Source organism: Catharus ustulatus, chromosome 1, assembly GCF_009819885.2.
Source record: "Catharus ustulatus isolate bCatUst1 chromosome 1, bCatUst1.pri.v2, whole genome shotgun sequence".
Taxonomy (NCBI): Eukaryota; Metazoa; Chordata; class Aves; order Passeriformes; family Turdidae; genus Catharus; species Catharus ustulatus.
Genome location: NC_046221.1, coordinates 6,953,799 through 6,972,561, shown reverse-complemented (window position 1 = coordinate 6,972,561; position 18,763 = coordinate 6,953,799). Strand labels below are relative to the sequence as shown.

Sequence of the window (18,763 nt, the reverse complement as noted above, 5' to 3'; positions counted from 1 at the left end):
AGTGTGTCAGTATTATCACTTGCTGTCACATCATTTTAGGCATGAAATAGCTCAATTTAACAAAGATTTTTAAAGAGAAGAAAAATCAATACATAGTTAGAAGCTTGTCAGGATTCTAAGCAACAGCAAAACTGCCAGAAAGCAAACAAACAAACAAAAAAGTCATGGTGGACTTTGAATGTTCAATGAATCTGAATTCTGCTGAGGCACTTGATGCAGGGCACGCTGTAATGCACCTCCTGGGATCCCACACACCCTAACCCTGTACTCTCCATCACTGCTAGATATGTGAGGGAAGACATCCACAGAACAGGATTTGACAAGAGTAGTTCAGGATTCTAATTTCAATTGCAGCAAAAAATGATATAAAAGCAAAAATACTATTTTTTAAACAAGAGCTTAAGGAAAAGGATAAAGTACTAGGCTTAACTTGTTGGAACTTCCATCCAAAGTGTACCTCAGTTTTCAGGATTAGGTCTGCTAAATACTATCTCAAAGAAATATAAAATCTATTCAAGTATCTTAGAGCTCAAATAGTCACCTAAACTGAATTATTGCTTAAATAAACAACAGATCCAGCTGCAAACACAGACCAGACTAACACAGAAACCAGGTGTGTGTGGCTTAGGTGACCCATAAAAACAGACATATCTAAAAAATCCACCTGCCCTCCCACCAAAATCAAATGTAAGTTTTCCTGTCTTTAGATTTGATTCCCAGCATCTCAAAAATGAAGTCTCCAAAGAAAAACCTTGCATTCAAGTCCAGGGAGATTGCCCCAATTGACAGAAGTAGCTGTGACTTAGCAGCCTGAGGGGCCAGATCCTGCTCCTGTGTGAGTCAGAGGCACAAGCTCTTGTCTCTGGTTGCAGGTGGGAGCTGTGGGCAGCCCCTGCTGCCCAGCCTGGGTGCAGATCCATCACCCAGCCCTTGCTCATCCCACAGAGCTGGCCACATGCAGATCCATTTTGCCACGCTCAGAGGCACCAGCCAGAATTCCCAGCAGAAGCTCCAGCCCTGTGCTGACAGGCAGTGGGGGAATCCCTGCCTGCTCCTCACTCCCTGACTTCAGAGACAGGCAAGGAAAATGTGCAAGAGGTTTTTAATTTATTCTGTAGTTTTACACATTCTGTGTATGTGAGTTAGGCTCACCCTGTACTTGAATCATACAATGTCATCTCAGCTGGTTGATTTTTTTTTTCTTGCTGATAGAGAACATCCTAACCAAAGGATATAATGACCACTAGGATGAGTAGCTTAAGCAGACAATAGTCTAAATTTTTGCATGATAAAAAAGTTCCAGCACTAGATATTTCTGCAGCATTAAAAAAGCACAATAAAAGGAGCACACTGCAATCACACAGGCTGTGCAATTCTCCTGGAAAAAGAATGTTTGTAGAAGTTCCTGTTCAGTTCCCTTACTTGAATTCACAGGTCACATAGCATTGCACCTTCCTCTTAAACACCACTGCTGGAAAAAGCAATATTACTGGAGCTGGAAAAGGAGGCACTTCCTTAAAAAGCTAGCAAAGCATTTTACTACACAACTTGATTAAAGGATGGCGAATACTTTGGCTGCTTCTTGAACACGTCAACAGAAGGCATGAGAGAAACAGACATTACCTTTATATTAAATATTAGCATTTCCCCTCACAGGGGAGGCAAAACGCAGACAGGAGCGCTCTGCCTGAGCAGAGAGGGGACAGGAGACCAACAGGTTATTTGAAACGAGTTGGTTTTGGGGCGAAGCGCCCTGCAGGCTCCGGCAGGCTGCGGAGCATCCCCCGCCCCACCGCAGCGAGCTCCTCCCGGCTGCGGAGCCGCCGCATGCGGGGCCCCGCGCACCCCCAGCCCCGCCGCCCCCAGCGGGTCAAGCCAGCAGGCAAAACACACCAATATATTTCCATCAGCACAAGATGGCAACCAGCACTTCTTCCGGCACGGCAGCTGCATGCTCTTTATTTTTGCCTTAGAGAGGAGGGGGATTATTCAAAAGGCATCCCGAGTAGGATTTTCTTTGGGTTTTTTTTTTTTTGTTTTTTTTTAAATGGCATGAAGACAAATGTCTCCAGTAGTAATGCCGGAGGAAAGGCGAGGCAGCCCGCACAGCCCCCAGCTCACGCACACACACCGTGGTCATCAACTTGGCGAAGTTGGCCGTGCCGGGGCGCGGTGCCCCAGCCAGCCCCACACCCCGGCAAAGGGGGATGCCCCAGCTCCCCTAAACCCCGTTCGGAGGGGATACAGACACCGAGCGGGTCACGGCCAGCACGCAGAGCCCCCTCTCGTGTGTCCCCGGCCAGCCCAGCCCCAGCCGGGGTTCCGCACCCAGCGGGGTCTGGCAGCGCCGAGCCGAGCAGGGAGCCCCGACACTTACTTACAGTCACTGGAGGCGCCAGCAGCAGCCACTTACCAGCATGTTTCCTTGCATTTTAGCCGTTTGAAACATTGCCTTTTCCTTCATCTTTGCCGTGTGTGTGCGTGCGTGTGCTGCTCCCCGAGAGTTACTTAATCCAGCGGCTGGATCACTTTAGTGAAGAACTGGCGTGCACTTGCGATGGCTCTTTTTGGTGTGGAGTGGAGGGGACTACGAGCAGCGGAGGGGGAGGGTGCCCGCTTTCTATCTTTCCCTTCCCCACCCTTTTCAATATATATTTTTCCTTTTGACCGAAAAGGAGGGGGGAAAAAAAATAAAAAGGCAATAAAAAATAAAGCAGCCCCAGTCGGAGGAGAGGCGAGGCGGGAGCAGCGGGGGCACCCAGCTCTGTCACCACCCGGATCCAGGCTTTGCCCTGCGGGAGCCGGCGGGGCGGGGTGGGCAGGAGGGAGCCGCACACACGCCCCCCGCCCCGGCCATGCCCGGCCGCCGCCCCGGGCCCGGGCGGTCCCGCCGAACCGAGCCCACCCCGCGCACCACTTGCAGAAAAAGGCAGGGTCGGGGGCGCAATGAATAAAAAAGAGGGGAGCTGGAGTAGGCGGAGGGGCGCTCGCCCCCTCCGCTGGCCGTGCCCGCTCGCCGCTCTCCCGGGGGGGTTCCACACGCTTTTTACAACGGGAGCCGGGGAGGGTGTGGGGAGAGGAGCCGCCTCTCCGGCGTTAACTGTTCACCGGCTGAGCCGGGCGGCCCCGGCCAGGCCACGGCTGGTGCAGCAGGGTGGGGAATAGCGCGGCGCTGCCGCGGGAGCGGGGGATGCTCGGCGCGTTTCCATGGCTGCGCCCCGGCCCGCCCGCATCCCCGGCCCGCATCCCCGGCCCGCATCCCCCCGACCCTCCCGCTCCCGGCCCGCAGGACAATGTCGGGACATGGGGCGCTTCCAGGCACTCGTCCCAACTCGTCTCCGCCGCAGGAACGGGCTGGAGGATTTTCCGCACACGGCAAAATGCAAAGCCAAGGGCATTGCCCGCGCCGGGGTGCGGCTGAGCCCGGCCGTGGCCTCTGTGCCTTGCCAGGAGAGGGTTCCCAAGATGTCACTGCAGTCCCGCAGCTGCGCTGCCCCACAGGTGGCTGGAGCACCTGAAGACGGTGCTGTCCTGCTGCCCTTGTGGGAACGTGGTCCCTCCTCGCCTTGGTGCAGCTTTTTGTGAGCCTTGCCACACATCCCAGAGGTTTACATTTCAGCTTGCACACAGAAAAAAAAAAAATAAAATCCTTGTGGAGTGTGGTGTCTTTTGTCTGTCCCTGATACACCAGAAATAATTACATTTCAGGAGAATTAGGTGCCCATGGATTTCACAGGAACACGGCTGCTTTGCGTGTTGCTCGCTCAAAAGGAGAGAAGAAACTGAGAAGTGATTTACTTAATATCTGAGGGGGGAAACCAAGAAGAAAAATCAGGATCTCTTCTTATCATCCAAGGTTTAACCAAGCCAATGGCTAAGCCAAAAGCTCTCTTTCCTTTTTGTTTTTTTTTTTTTTTCCCAGGGAACTGCAGATGTAGCCATGCTTCCTTATTTTATGCCCATCTGTAGCACTTTGAACTCTGCTCCTTCACAGTTTGCAGCATCTTCATAGGCAATGGGTGTTCACTAGAAATAGGACACAACCTGTGCAATCTCAGTGTTGCTCACACTACAGTTTTCTTTAAGCCACTCAGCTGTTGAAAGATATTTCAATGCAAAACCTCAGCCAAGACATTAAGCAGGTATCTCAGAAATGGTGGTAATGGGAGAAGTGAGACTCCAAGACACTTCTGGGAAGTGCCAATGCCAGGTGATGCTGGTACCTTTGAGGACTACCTGGGGGAGCTTTTGTTTTACAAAAGTGCCACCCCTCACTTGAAGATCTTGACTACTCTCTCTCTTGTCTTTATTTGGGAATAGTTTGTATCTCATATAAAGTGCATTTTGGGCAGAAAGTTCTTCATTATGTTCTTCAAACTCTGGTCTCTATTTCTTTATTTTGATTTTGGTTTTTTATCAGGGAGTTCCTGTTCCAGCTCAGTTTTTATCCTCAAGGAATTCAAAATATACCTGTGCTTCACTTTTAGTAGCTCATATTTGCCTCCTCCATTACTTCAAACACTAATAGAAATACTTACCATACATTGAATTCTGGCAGTAGTGGGGTTTTGGATATTTTTACCTCAGCTTTGTCATAATGCAGTTGCACTGTTTATCTCTTATTTTCATTTCATATTTAATTTATGCACTATTGGCATAAAAGTAGCAATTATCTTGATTAAAACAGCTTTGTTTAAAGTTGTGATTACTGGCAAAACTCTTAGTTTACCACTGATAATATCCAGGGCTTTTTCTTTTATTAAACATAAACCAGGGTCCATTTGGCTGGAATTTATACATTACTGTATTTCCACTTCTGCCATTGAACACTGACCCTATAATCCAGAGACTTCCAGAAACAGGAAACAAAAGTGTTTTGCAGTGTTGTGCAAAATGACACTGATGATGTTGTGGCAAAAATGCCAAACACACTATGAGAGAGAATTCTTGTTTATAGCTTTTAATTCTTATTTTCTGACCCATTTAACACTTTGAAAAAAGATGTAGTGAAAACTCTGATAAGTTTTATGATCAGAGTCCACCCTTGGAAGTTTCCAAAGCTAAGTGGATAAGACCCTGATCTGATGTGAAAGGTCACTTTGGTTTGAGCAGGAGGGTGGGCTAAAGACTCCCTGAGGCCTCTTCCAGCCCAAAGGATCACAGCACCCCAGACAGAGTGACCCTTTCAGTTACAGATCAAAATGCCTCTTTAACAAATGATTTGTCTGTTGCTTTCTAAGTTGATTCCAAAACTGCATCCCTCGTGTTCCCAGAGACTTCAGGTGATGCTGATCATGACCTTGGCTGGTAATTTTCACTCCTGGGCCACTTTTGCTTGGCTGGTGGAACAGCCAAGACTTGGTCTCAGATCTGTAAGTGTGAGACTAAGCTGTGCTGCAGATTTGTACCTCAGGCTGTGGCCAGGTGATTCTGTTGCAAACAGCCAATGACACTGTCCTTCAGATTTGGGATTTTTAGGGCAGCTGTGATACCACCACGTTAGTCCCTGAAGTGCATTAATCTGACTGGACTCCCTGCCATCCACCATTCAGACACCTTTTGAGCTTTTCTTCTTGATGGATATTCTCCATGTCATTTTAATGGAAATTCGCTGGAGCTGCAACAAATACTCTCACTGAACAAGGAATCAAGTTTTTTATGATTAGGAAGTGACATGGTGAATGCCGAAAGATGATCTGATCTTTCTTCTACATTTTTGTAGGGAACATATTTTTTTGCTTCCTTTGAATGATGTGGAAGGACAAGACAATCACCCTGGGACCCAAAGTAGTAGTATGATTTAAGTAGCTAAAAACCCTCTGTATTTAAGACTAGAGATCTAGCCCAGGAAACCTCAAAAAAACATGAAAATATTCCTTCATCATATCAGGCTTTTTCTCAGAGGTCAAATGTGAAAATTCTTTTTTTTTTTGCATTCCTTGGTTTAGTCTCAGTGTACCTCCTTTGCCAATAGGTTTACTTTTGATATCAATGTGGGAAGGTTTGGCCCAGACTCAGCTGCATCTTAACAGGAAGGTCTGAAGTAAAACCCCTGTATAAGAAGGCTTTTTATTGCATTTATCTGACCATTTGCATCTAAGGTGCATAACAGGAGGCAAACCCTGGGAAATTTGAAAGTTTTCATTTAAAATCTGATCTGGAGATAGCCTCTGTACCTCAGGTACTATGACAAAACCAACATGGCATCTTCATCCACCAATATTTTTATAGGCCATTTTGAGAAAATGTGCTTTTCTTATATCTCTCACAGAATGAGACCTAGGAAAGAAAATAAAGCCTCATAGATATTCTATTCTTTGTGGGTTTCAGTACTCTGAGGCTGACTTTCTTTATCTGAGAAGGAACACAGTCTACAATGCTTACATCCTATTCACAATACTTTATTTAAAGCCATGTTGATAAGAGACTAGGAGAATTTATTCTATCAAATAAAACCCATTCACTGCATTCGATGCTGGCTCTCCTCACTCTCCAAACAAGCCTAGGAACAGTCCTTCTGAATAGAAGGAGAGAATTAATTTCACAAGGTATTAGCTGGCTGCAGAGCACAGACATTCATTTTTTCAGTATTTTGAAAGAAAAATCTTTTAAGGATGTAAGGCCACAGACAAATACAGCTGTTGTACTAAGAACATCAGTATTCCACTTCTCCTTAATTTAAGGTTACTTTTTAAAAAGTGAAGTATTTGGGTTTTAAAAATACAACAAATGGCTTTTCCTTCTCAGTCAGACCCTTTTGTGAGGATCCTGTCTTCTGCCTGTCAGCTTGATGCCACAAGCCTATGCCCAGGCTTCTCTCTAACCTAATTTCAAGACTGTGTTGGGTTAAGCCATATTACTCTTTTGCTCTGAGTTCTCCCCACCCTCTGCATCCCACCAGACCCAGATCCCAAGCACATTTTGATGTGTAATTCACATCTTCTTCCCTTCACTGGGGCCACAGTCTGAGCTGAGCAGGGGAGAGGCTGATTTGTACTTTCTGTCAAGCATCCACTTGGTGACTTTCAGGAAAAATGCTGAGGGGAACCCATCCCAAACACTTGAGATCAGACAATCACTCAGAATGGAAGGATCTCAGGAAGTCTCCACCCCAATCTCCTACTGAAGCTCTGAGGTCAGACCAGGTTGCTCAGGGCTTTGCCATGTCTCAAAACCCTGCAGGAATTGGGATTGCTCAGCCTCACTAGACAGCCTGTTCTAATGGGTGACTGTTCTCACAGGGATAAAGGTTTTCCCTACATTCAGTCTGAACTTTTCTTGTTTCACCTTGTGCCTGTTGCTTCTCATCCTCCTGACACACCTCACTGTGAAGAGCTTGGTTCCATCTTCTCAAAAACCTCCCCAAAAAATTGGAAAGCTGCTGCCCCCCAAACTCATCTCTTCTCCAGTCCACCTCCCTCAGCCTCTCCGCAAGGGTTCAATGTTCCAGTCCCTGACCATCCTGGGGGCTTTCTGCTGAACTTGCTCCAGTTTGTATCAGTCATGTAGTGAGGCCCCAAAACTGAACCACAGATGTGGTCTGATGAGTGCCAAGAAAAGGAGACAACAGCTGAGGCAAAGATCCTCTCTAGTACTTGCTTTGTCATTAAATTGTAATATTCAAGAGGAAAGGATTGGTGGAATCCCAAATGAAATGGTTGAGTGTTACACTGTGGAATCCTAAATAAGCCAGAAACAGCTTCAGTAATACTAAATACATTCCATAAGAGTAGTAATGAAACACTGAAAAAAAAAGAAACTCAGAGAATTACAGCAAGGAACAATTTTTTTCTTCTTAAGTGGATCAATTTTGAGAATTTCATTGCTCAAGCCAAGATACATGTCTCCTCTGAAAAATCTTCACTCCTAGTATCCTAAAACTTTGCCCAAGTATTTACAGTTTCTAGTCTTGTCTTCTAAGGAAGTCTTGGCTTGTCTTCCAGAGAAAAAAATTGGAGAGAAAGATAAAGTAAACACACTGCTAAATAAATTTAAAATTTACTTCTGAGTATCACTAATTCTTTAAGAGATTAGAATAATCACAGAGCAGCTGCTGTTAAAAAGTTAATATTTGCTAGCTCTTACTGCATGAGGGTGCTTAAGCCATCTTTGTTAACATAAATGTGAGAGTCTGAAAAAAGGGAGATTATATTATCTCAGACAGCATCCTCTGTTTCCTGAGGAAAAATTGAATATGACAGAAACCTCTGAATTTTAGAATTATATATATTTTGATTAATTTTGCCTTTAATTCTTAGATTTTTGTTGGCTTACTACCAACCTTTCCTCCACCTTATTTTTTTGAGAGCATGTTCATTCACTTCTCATCCCTTCCAGTTTAATGTTGGACTTTAAAACTTCACATGTTCAGGGAGTTCACATGTTCAGGTGGAACAGCTGAGCAGTGCTGTCTTTGAGAGAAGACTGATATATTCCTGTTACACCAAACAGAAAAGTATTTTCCCAAGGATATAATTGGATAGTTTATTCCTTGTGTATCAGTTTCCCAGGTGCAGCACCAGTCCATACTGAGCACAAGGTTTCCTCCTAAGACAAGCAGCAGATCAACTCCACTGTGCAGCCCAAGCATGAAGTGATGTTGACAGCTGCAGGAGGGCAAATTCTGGAGGATTTATACTAGAAGTATAGATTCTCTCTTAAGGCTTCTTGTTTTTGCACATTTTCAGCTTTTAAACTTCATTAATAAAAGCTAAAAATACACAGAGTTCAAATAATGTTCCATGAATGAAATTGAAGTTGCTGAGGGATTCAAAGTAGGAGGAAAAGCATTCAGAATATGATTTCTGGATCATGTCTGGGTATATGAAATTTAAATGCAGGGGGATGCTAGGAAAATCAGGGCAACATCATTAGAATCACTAGTAGTAACAGGAAAATGCTAATAAGAAGCATTATGGGACTTTGTTTTTCAGCCAAGTACCAATTCTGGTTAATCACAGCTGAAGTTTTCTTATACTTCAAAAACCAAAAGTCCTGCTGTAGAATGATATACTCTTCATTAATCTCTTCCAGCAAGTATCCTCATCCTTAAATGTACTTTGGATTTCCATCTGGACTTCAGCAATTCCAGTGCCTAGCAAATGGATCCCATTGTGTTTGCTAAATTAAGAGTATCCTGTGCCACCAAGCTTCTCCCAGTACAAGTGGAGACTGCAGAGCTTTAAAAACAAATGCATAAATCCACACAAAAGCCTGTCTAAAATACAGTATTCTGAAAACAGCATATGTGCTGAGGTTTTCTCATTACCACTGAAATGAAAATATAGACAGACTGGTGGTAAACATTTGAAAGTTTGTTATGCAACAGATTTTATCCTCTGAAACAAGTTTCATTTTATTTCAATACCATTCTGACAGTCTACATTTTTTAATCACAATTACGTTGAGAATGCAAAAAGCATCAAAATCTCCTTCACTCAAGTGTTCACTCCTGACGGTGATTCCAGCCAAGTTGGAAAGATACCAAAACCACAAATCCCAGAACGAAGAAGGATCTCACAAATTGCCAAGAAAATGCCATGCACTAAGAGCCAAGGAGGCTCAATCCCATTGAAATCATCACAAGTCCTGCCACTGAAGCCACAGCTGCAGCCAGGGTCTAGCCACACATTTTCCTTCAACACCACCATGAGTCAAGCTCTACTGGTATAAAACAGCACAGTTCCAGCCAAGCAGAAAACCTGGACCCACAAATGGACCTTCTGTTCAGCACAAGCCCTGGTGATGGCACGTTGCTCAGAAGGCATTCTGCCTTTGATATATTATATTTCACTATTCCAATGCATTAGTCCTGCAGATAACTTATTTTGTGAATATCAATGGATTTCTATTTAGTTCTTGAAGCTGTATAGGATCTTTTAGGTAGATAATTTAATGCTTGCCAACTTCCATTAATTTTTAACTAGCTTTCTAGCCTGGAAGACATACTGAAACATTCTCATTTCAGATCAGGTGGGTCTATCTTTTGATTAAAGAGCCATTTTTTTCCTTTCATTGTGATACGGATGATTAAATTTCTCTGCTAATTATCTGTATCACCTCAGAACACCCTGTGCCTGACATAAAATATTTCAACAAAATAAGACTACATTTAATTGCATTACTCCTTTTCTTAATGATGAGAGGTTGATAAAATCCTGTCAATTCACTTTGAGTTCTTCTCCACCTTGAGGGCAAAGATAATGTTTTTTGCCATTGGATGATGTTCCTACAACACCAGCAGATATTTTTTTCTCTACTTTGTAGTGGAATTTCAGTGGAATTTTAGTACATTAGGCCACCAAATATTGCTGTATAGGCATTTTAACACAAGGTTCGTTCTTCTTAGGTGCATTTAGTAAGCTAATTTCTTAATTTTTTAAGGCCAGGTACCTAAGTTTCCTTCCTTTTGAAGAAATTTATATCATGCCTACAAGTAATCTTGTTGTCTATTGGTGTGAAACAATTGTTAGGATGGTATTTTGGAGTTCTCCAAAGTCAAGGATTTGGTTAATCTGTTGTGACAATCACTCTATTTTAATTATTTGAGTTTATGAAAGTGTGAATTCTCTAGATTAGGGCCTTCACTTTATCACATTCATAAAATATTGGAGCAAACAGGGCCCTGACATCTATCCAATAATATAAATTACCTTAGAACTGTTGTTTTCCCAGTGTTAGTAAGATGGGTAGAGACCAAGAGTTTATCTCTGAATGTTTAAAATATTTAGTAAGAATAGTCAAGTATCTAATTACTTTTTTCAGTTTTCAGCTCCAAATCAAGGTGTATGCAATGCAAACAATAACATCAACATTTTGCCTTCAGTTAAAGACAGGGCTGCCTAATATGGAGGTAGAACTTTTCCCAATGGAATGAGAAAGAACTTTGGAAAAGTTGTTATTATTTTTCTAGGTGTTAGTTCAGGTTGCCAGCCTTGGGGTAGAAGAACTAAAGTTTAAACCTGCTTTACACTTTATTTTGGGAAATTTCTCTTTTACCTGGAATCATAAATTAATATATCCTCTCAATATCTTTCTAATGCACCCTATAACATCTAATTTAGACACTGTCATTTAAAGGTAGGGAAACAGCTAAGTAAGTAAAAAGGTGTTCATTGCAACAAATGCATGGAAAGAAACAAACAAAAAGCTCTAGGAAGTCCTAGTAAAAAAAATAAGGATTATGCCATCCTTTACTTATGAAGACACATAAATGAGTTTTCAGGAAATTCAGCTGTTGATGCTCATTATGGGGAGGTGAGAGGAACCTCTGGAGACTCTCTGTAAACTTAGACAGGCCCAGTGTCTCCAAATAGATGAATAGAAACATTGGTTTAGTTCAATACAGGGATGCAGAGAGCAGCTTATTGGGATACTCTACAGAAAGGTATGAGAAAAAAAACCTGGCTCAAAACTTTGGGATCCCTCCCTCTCTCTCCATGGAGTGTCTGTCTAGGCAGCTCACCTGGCTCCTGAGTGACCACCCTGAATGGAAGGAGAACCAAAACTTTGAAGAAAAACACTTTTTGCTCAGAGCATGGGGAAAACATGGCATTTGCCGTGTGCTGATCACTGGGTTGCCATTACAGCTCCTTTGATGGAGAATAATTTCAGTCTTCTGGGTGCCACCACCTCCAGCAAGCACATTCCCCAGCTGATCCCCAAAGCAAGGGATTCTAAAGATGTGTTTCCAGAGCAGCACTGAGCAAGGGCTCCTGGCCAAGGCTGCTGGCAGGAGGAGACTGAGCTGCAGGCTCGGCGGGCAGGCGAAGGCATGGCCATGGCCATGATGAAATGCAGGATGCTTGTCTGGAATTCAGTGTGGAGCCTCTCTGTGATTGCAGTGGGCTTTCATTATCTATTTTGTTTTCTATTTCAGTCTCAGTTGTTCTCTTTCTTTTTTTTTTGGTTTTTTTTTTTCTGAGAGAGAAGTAGGGCTCAGTGGTTGGTTTGGCAAGAGGTTACAAACATATAATCTTTTGCATAACAAAATATAATTAGAAAATGTAAATATAACTTAACTCTATTACTGCACAGAACAATAAAATGACCACAACACAGGCTACTCTTGTGCTCTGATAATTCATCATTCAAATTACACATCACATCTCCATTAGACTGCCCTTTTCCACAGAATTCATCTTCCCTTGTTGCAGCTGAAAAACAAAACCAATTTATTAAACACCAACACAAATGAAGTTCAGTGTTTGGAATACAACAACACTTTGAGGATTACAATTTTCTCTTACAGAAAGAATATATTTTTATGCTGAAATTTTTAAAGGAAAAACTCTTCTTCATGAGTGATTTTGTTTTGAAGTGCAGCTGTTTTACATCACAGGAGTTCATAAGACATTAAATCTTTCCATAGGATAGATCCTTGGATAACTGATCTTGCCTTTCAACTCCTGGATTTTTTTACCAGCTGTCTTATGCACATCATGGATATAGAAAATGTGCCTTGCACAAGGAATGTTAACCAGAAACATCAGGGGCATGAAAAGGAAAAGCCTGGTTACAGGAGGACAAAACCTTCTCCCTACACAGGCAAGGAGAAAATGTGAGTTTCTGTAGGATTCTCACCATGAAAACTTTTATCTATCAAAACCTGCAAACTGTGTCTAAAAACTGTTCAGCTTTAAAATAGATGATTAAGAATTTACTAAGTCACTAATTTCCATTGAAGCTGAGCCCCCAGCAACTGGTGCACCAAGTGAAGTTTTACAGACTGCTGAAAAATGAAATCAGTCTACCATTTCTCAAAAACTAATCTAAAATATATTTTTAAAAATACTTTTTGTAACCAAGGCTTGCATATTTATAAGAAAAATATAATAGGTAATACATATCCGCAAGATGTTTTACAAACGGAACCCGTCTCAATTGTCATTTATTAAAACAAACAAACAAACAAAAAAAAAAAAAAACCCAAAACCCAAAAAAAAAATATCCACAAGCAAACAAGTGCAATCACTGATTCAAAGGATGAATTTGTGGAAAATTCAAAATGTAAGTAACATGTTTTGTCCAACCAATGCTGTAAAAGGACAGAGAGATCAAGCACAGAGCAAAATGGGAAGAGTCAGAATAGCATTACCACAGTGGGTCTGAAACGGAAATATGTGGAGCAAAAGGAATTAAGGCCAGTGAAAGACTTGGAGCACTAAGATGTGAGTGGAATTTAGACATTTGGGTCTAGAGATGAAATCATAACAACTTCAGCTCAGCCCACACCTCGCTCTGGAGACTTTTCAGCTGCATTGCCATTGGGCTGTGTGACCTGCACAGTTGTCCTGAGTCCCTGAGTGCCTGAGTCTGAGCAGCCACGGTGCTCCACAGCTCATGTGTGTGCCTGGGCTGCCTGCAAAGCAACACCCAGCACCTACTCCACAGCTTTGGGGCAGGGTGTCCTCTCCTCAGCCCTTTCCATAAGGAAAGAAGTGGATCCCCAAGACCTCTAGAGCCAAGAGCTATAACATGCATGCAGATATTCTTAAAAGTTGAGATGAAGAGCTTGGAAGCAGCTTTTATGGAGAAAAATGACATCATTTTGTTAAAACTTTACTGAGACAAAATTTATATTTCTGTCTGCGGCAGTAGTTAGAAATGGATTGAGATCCTAACCCCAGGCAGCCACTCACTCTTTTGTTTCCCATTCAGTTCCACACAAATCCTTGTTACCTCCTTGAAATTCAAGTGTTCTATGTTTTTATAGAATACAAAGAAAATAAATTCTGAACTCAAAACAGGTCTTACAAATCTGGGCCAAAGTCAGAGTGGAGCAATTTGATGTAACTCCAAATGCTGCATGAGATTGGCCATTACAGTTTTTATGCCTTACTTCCTCTTGAAATGATTGCCTTTTTTTTCTTTTTTTTTTTTTTCCATTAAATAAAAAGTAGGCAGTTTTTGGTACAAGAGATACAACTTCTCCCTAACCAGCTGTAACATGCAGTCTGTTACAGCAGTTGCTCTGGTACTATTTACCCCTTTGTAAGAGAATTTGAAATCAAAGGTTCTTATGAGACAGGAGCTTGGAATATGTCTTGTGGTGCTCTCTTTTTTTTCTGATGTTCCTCAGGCTGCTCTTGCCTGTGCAATAAATACTCCATCTATTCTGGTTTCAGCTGAGTCTGACTTCTGTGCGAATTTATGTGTCTGTGAAGTGAATAAATTAGATGTGAGCTGAGATGAAGGAACGTAAGAGAAATTATTTTCTTTTCCTCATAACTCCCACAGATTAGTTCTACCACCATAGCTATTGTTTTTTAAATTAAAAATGGCAGACTACCAGTGGAGTTAACACAATACCTCTGTAATACTTAGAGAATGGAACTCAGAGCTTGGCTCCTGTACAGGTAAAACAGATGTGGGTGTTTCTTCTTCCTTCTATCTTTTTACAGAAAAATGGTTTGGTCTGAGTCCTCTGTGAGAGATGCTGCACAACCTCCTGGCTGTTTTTGTGCAATGTGCTCATGATCCAGGTCCCTTTCTCTTCTTTCTCTCCTCACCAACTCCCAAACCTTTTTAAATGGCTTGTCTTCAAAGACACCTTCACATTTGCTTTCATTTTCCCAAATGTCTTCCATGGCTTATCTCCATGTTCTCTATCAAAAGTACATTGCTATTAAAGTAGCCTGTGCTCTGCAGTGCTCTAGAGCTCAGTTCTCAGGCCTGAGCTAACAACAAAGCCATTTGTGCAATTGTTTACCATTTGCCTTATAATGAAGTGGAAATCTGCGTGTTGCCCTGCAGATCGCACAGCTCCAGCCCATAAATGTAAAAGGAACTAAAATGCTGTGACATTTTTATGAATACAGAAGCACTTAAGTAATGGATGTAAGTTTGTAAATCGTATTAATTACAGAGGGTTGATGCACAAAAAGAAAGATGGCTCAATGAAGATTTGTCATGTCTGCTGATATTGCTCTGTGGCCTCAGGCAAGATATGGGCTAGTTCTTGAAATGTCTATAAAGGACTCAGTCTTCCACAGGGCTGAGTGCCAGGGAGCAGCAAAAGCAGGGCTGCTCCTCAAGGGAGAAGGAGGGAGACAGAGGGCACCACCCCACAGATCTGGGCAGGGCTGTGGTGGTAAGAGCTCCATCCAGGTGAAGTGGGGTGTCAGGTGCACATCTATTCAGGGAGCTCCAGCAGCAGAGCAGCCTGAGACCAGCTACCACTGAGGAAGGTTTAGGGGTGCATCCAGGGAGGGCAGCGCCTGTCCAGGCAGTGCCAGGGCAGCAGGAGCCTGGGCTGGGCTCAGGGACACCAGCAATATAATTCAGGCATGGACACCTGAGCACAGTCTGAAACAGAGCTCCTGGACATGGCCAGAGAGCATGGACACAAGTGCAAGATGAGGCTGGTCAGGGCAATTCACGCCTATTGGTGCCCTTACAACAATGAGTTAAGTGCCAATAACCTATGAGGACCCAGATCTCAGCTTCTCTGTGCACCAGTCCATGGAAAAATTAGGACACAACTAGCTCTATTCCAGGCTTATCATTAGGAAACAGATTGTGATGTTCAGGATTTGTCCTAAGAATATCACTTAAAAGGCAAAAGTTGTTACAGTCAAGGAAAGAGCTTTGCCAGCAATATTAAAACTATTCAGGTCTTAACCTGCACACTCCGTTCTTGAATATCCACTAATTAAATGGGAAAAAAATTACATCAATCAAGTAACAGAATTTGTAGGTCTGCTTGCACCCAGCATCCCCCACCAGCTCCTCCAGTCACTGGGCAGGATCCAGTGAGCTGTCTCCCACACCCAGCCTTGTTCACCCTTTCAAAGCACAGCTGTAGCATTTTCTCTCAGCTCCACTGCTGTTCTGTTCAGCTCCATTGGCATTGGGGACACCAAAGAATCCTGAAATCTCACATTTCAGGACACATAATGCCTCGGTTTAGGGGTCCCATTCAGGATGGGACTTCAATGGAGTTCTACTTCAGCACAGAGGGGCTGGTTGGGAATGATTAAAAAACCCTCAACCCCACAATCACAGGAACTCCTTACTGAGCAGAGCTGTTCTCTGTGCAATTATCCCTCCTGTCTGAGGAGTTTGCACCAGTTTCTGCCTTCAAACACATTTCCCAGTGCAACCAGGTTGTGTCCAGTCTAAAACACCACAGTACACAGTTCCCACAGAGATTGAGTTACAGAGATGAGTTATGGAGAGATTGAGTGGCTGGGACCCTACAAGTCATCAATTACTGGGACAAATGCCTGGGTTTAACCTAAGGACATTCTGAAACCAAAGGCTGATGAGGTAGACTTCCCTAGGCTTCAAGAGCAACCTCCATGGTCAGAGCAATCAGTGGGCTCTCCACTGGTAGAGTAGTCTTCCTTTTCTTCTTACATACCATTCAAATATCCATTTTTTACAATAACTTCTTCCCAAACTTAAGTAGCTGACTCTCCTCTAGCTCTTTTGGAAGTGCTGCCCCTGAAATGAACTGTAGAGTCATGGGCACAGTAATTTATCATTCACTTTTCACCACTGATAATTTTTTGCCTACCCCATTTTTCCCAGGGACTTACTTTAACGCCAAAAATTGATGGTGAAATAAATAGATAAATAAATCACCCGGCCAGAAATATCTCCCTGATTACCTGATTCTATTACCTGATGCTCTAAGAGATGCTGGTTTCCTCCTCACCTCCAAATTTAGTTTTGACTGTGGAGCAGCTCAGATAATATTCAATATCCATGCCTCTTTCAGGTTATCTATATATAAAACCAGCATGAAAACAGCAACCTGCTGGCTCTGGAAAACTATAGTGCTATTGGAAAGAGCTTTTTGAGTTTCAGGGGTTTTCACCACAACCTTCTAGCACTCCAGGGTGCGGATACACAACTTCATAGCAAAAGAAACCTGAACCTTGTCAGCTCAACAGCCCTCAGCAGCTTTCTGGTTCACACGGCTGCCAGGGGATCCAGGGAAGAAAAAAGGAGAGCTGTAGCAGAAGCCTTACAAATGCCATCAGCTGATCCTAGCATGATTTTGGCACTGCCAGAGGAACAGACAATGGTGCCCCACTGTGCTGTCTGGTCTTTTTTCAGTACAGACAAAATCTGAACACAGAGACAGAACAAAGATCTGCTGAGCAGTGTCCAGTCAGACAATTCAGTTCTTGGAACTAACATATTTTTGACACTATTTCTGGTTATAAACAGAGCCTGTTTACACAGCAGATCTAAAAATTATGAGCAAGGACAGAAATTTGAAGTGGTTTGGTGAGGCCAAGAAACCTCCTTTACCAGCACACCTGAACAGAGGAAAACAACAAATGAAATTACATTAAAACAAAAAAATTACATTGGCTGGTGCTTCAGCCAGAACAAGTTAACACAATTCTGTTCAGGTCAGAGAATTCATCCTGAGTTAGATTAGATGAGCACCTGGCCTCATATACCTTATGATTCATCACCCAGATTTAACTTTCGTGGGCATGAACTCCTAACTCTGGGATCACTCCTTCAGAGCTGATGTCAAATGCAGTCTGCCACAGATGTATATGTTTGTAACTATTATTTCAAGCACACACCAAATGAGCCTTGAAATCCCAGTACATACTTAGAATTAGGATGTAGCATCGCTGCATGCCTTGACTGCAAGTAGCTGCATCCACACTAAAAGTGCTCAGTAAATATGTGGCAAGGAGCCTGACTGGCAGAGAAAGAGCAGGAGCTGCAGCCCCTCAGGGACTTTTTCCTGGCTGTGAATACAGCTTGCTGCAGATCCCAGGCCTTGCTAGAAACAAGCTGTCAGAGGGAAAAGAGCAGATCTGTTTGGGAGGTAGCTCCTGTTGATCAGTTTTTAGTTTACTCCTGAGATTCAGAATTACTCCCACTGCAGAAACTTTTCATCCAAAGAAAAATGCACCAAAACAACCCTGTTTGAAAGTAGCTCTGGGTAGAGACATTTGTAAAAAGAACAACTCTTAGCAAAATAATTCAGGGAGCAGCTCATACAGCAAAGACAACTGTTTGGAAAGATGACACAAGTCTTGAGGATGAGGTGTGTATGTGTTATATCACATAATGGGAAACTTCCTTGGGAATAACCAGAACATATCTGGCCAGTAATAAAACCAGTGATGTAATTTTGCAATCCAGTAGAGGGCAAACTTAGCCTATATATTCTCAAAGTGCTCCTAAGACAGTGCATGGCTGATGTTCAGACATGTTTATCTTTTATTTGATAACCTACAAAGATATGTAGCAACCTACAGCACCAGAATTTATAAGATGAAGCTGCTTCAATTGTACCTGTAATTCAGTGGCTCTTCAGACAAGTCAATGTTTATTACAAAATCAACAAACTGATAAGGAACAACATACACTTTGAATATTTTCCATTAAGGCGCTGTTTTATCCCATTAATTCCAATATTTGATTAATCAGCACTTACACACCTATTTTCTGGAGTTTGCCCACACACACAACAGATAAATGAAGAATTCACCTCCATGCTCTTAATAATACATATCAGAACACCTGCTGCAATCTGAAAGAGAAACATTTGCTTCAAACATGGGGTTGTGGGCTATATAATGAAACACAAGCATTTGTGGAGAATATTTTCATGAAGAACCTCTTGCCTCTAGTATAAAATCATGCTGCTGTTATTGGCCGTGCACTTTGTCCACAGCCTTCCCAGCAATACCTTACCTGGTCCTGGCCAGAAGAGTTGAATGGTCCATTTTTGTTGCTCAAAGTCTGTTCCACATGTGTGCCTTTCTCTTTCAGGTGAACTTAC

General features: G+C 42.7%; 1 protein-coding gene across 2 annotated transcripts in view; it reads right to left on the bottom strand.

The window, feature by feature from the left end:
* DPP6 (dipeptidyl peptidase like 6) overlaps nucleotides 1-18,763 on the bottom strand; it is a 573,188-nt gene that overhangs the window by 512,613 nt on the left and 41,812 nt on the right. The window contains exon 1 of one of the 2 annotated variants that reach the window (XM_033053997.2): nucleotides 2,414-2,813. The exons of the other annotated variant lie outside the window; for it this stretch is intronic. Coding sequence (XP_032909888.1) covers nucleotides 2,414-2,464 — 51 coding nt within the window. The 5' untranslated portion in view covers nucleotides 2,465-2,813. Of the gene's footprint in view, nucleotides 1-2,413; nucleotides 2,814-18,763 lie in introns of those variants that run through there. 2 annotated transcript variants of the gene reach the window in all.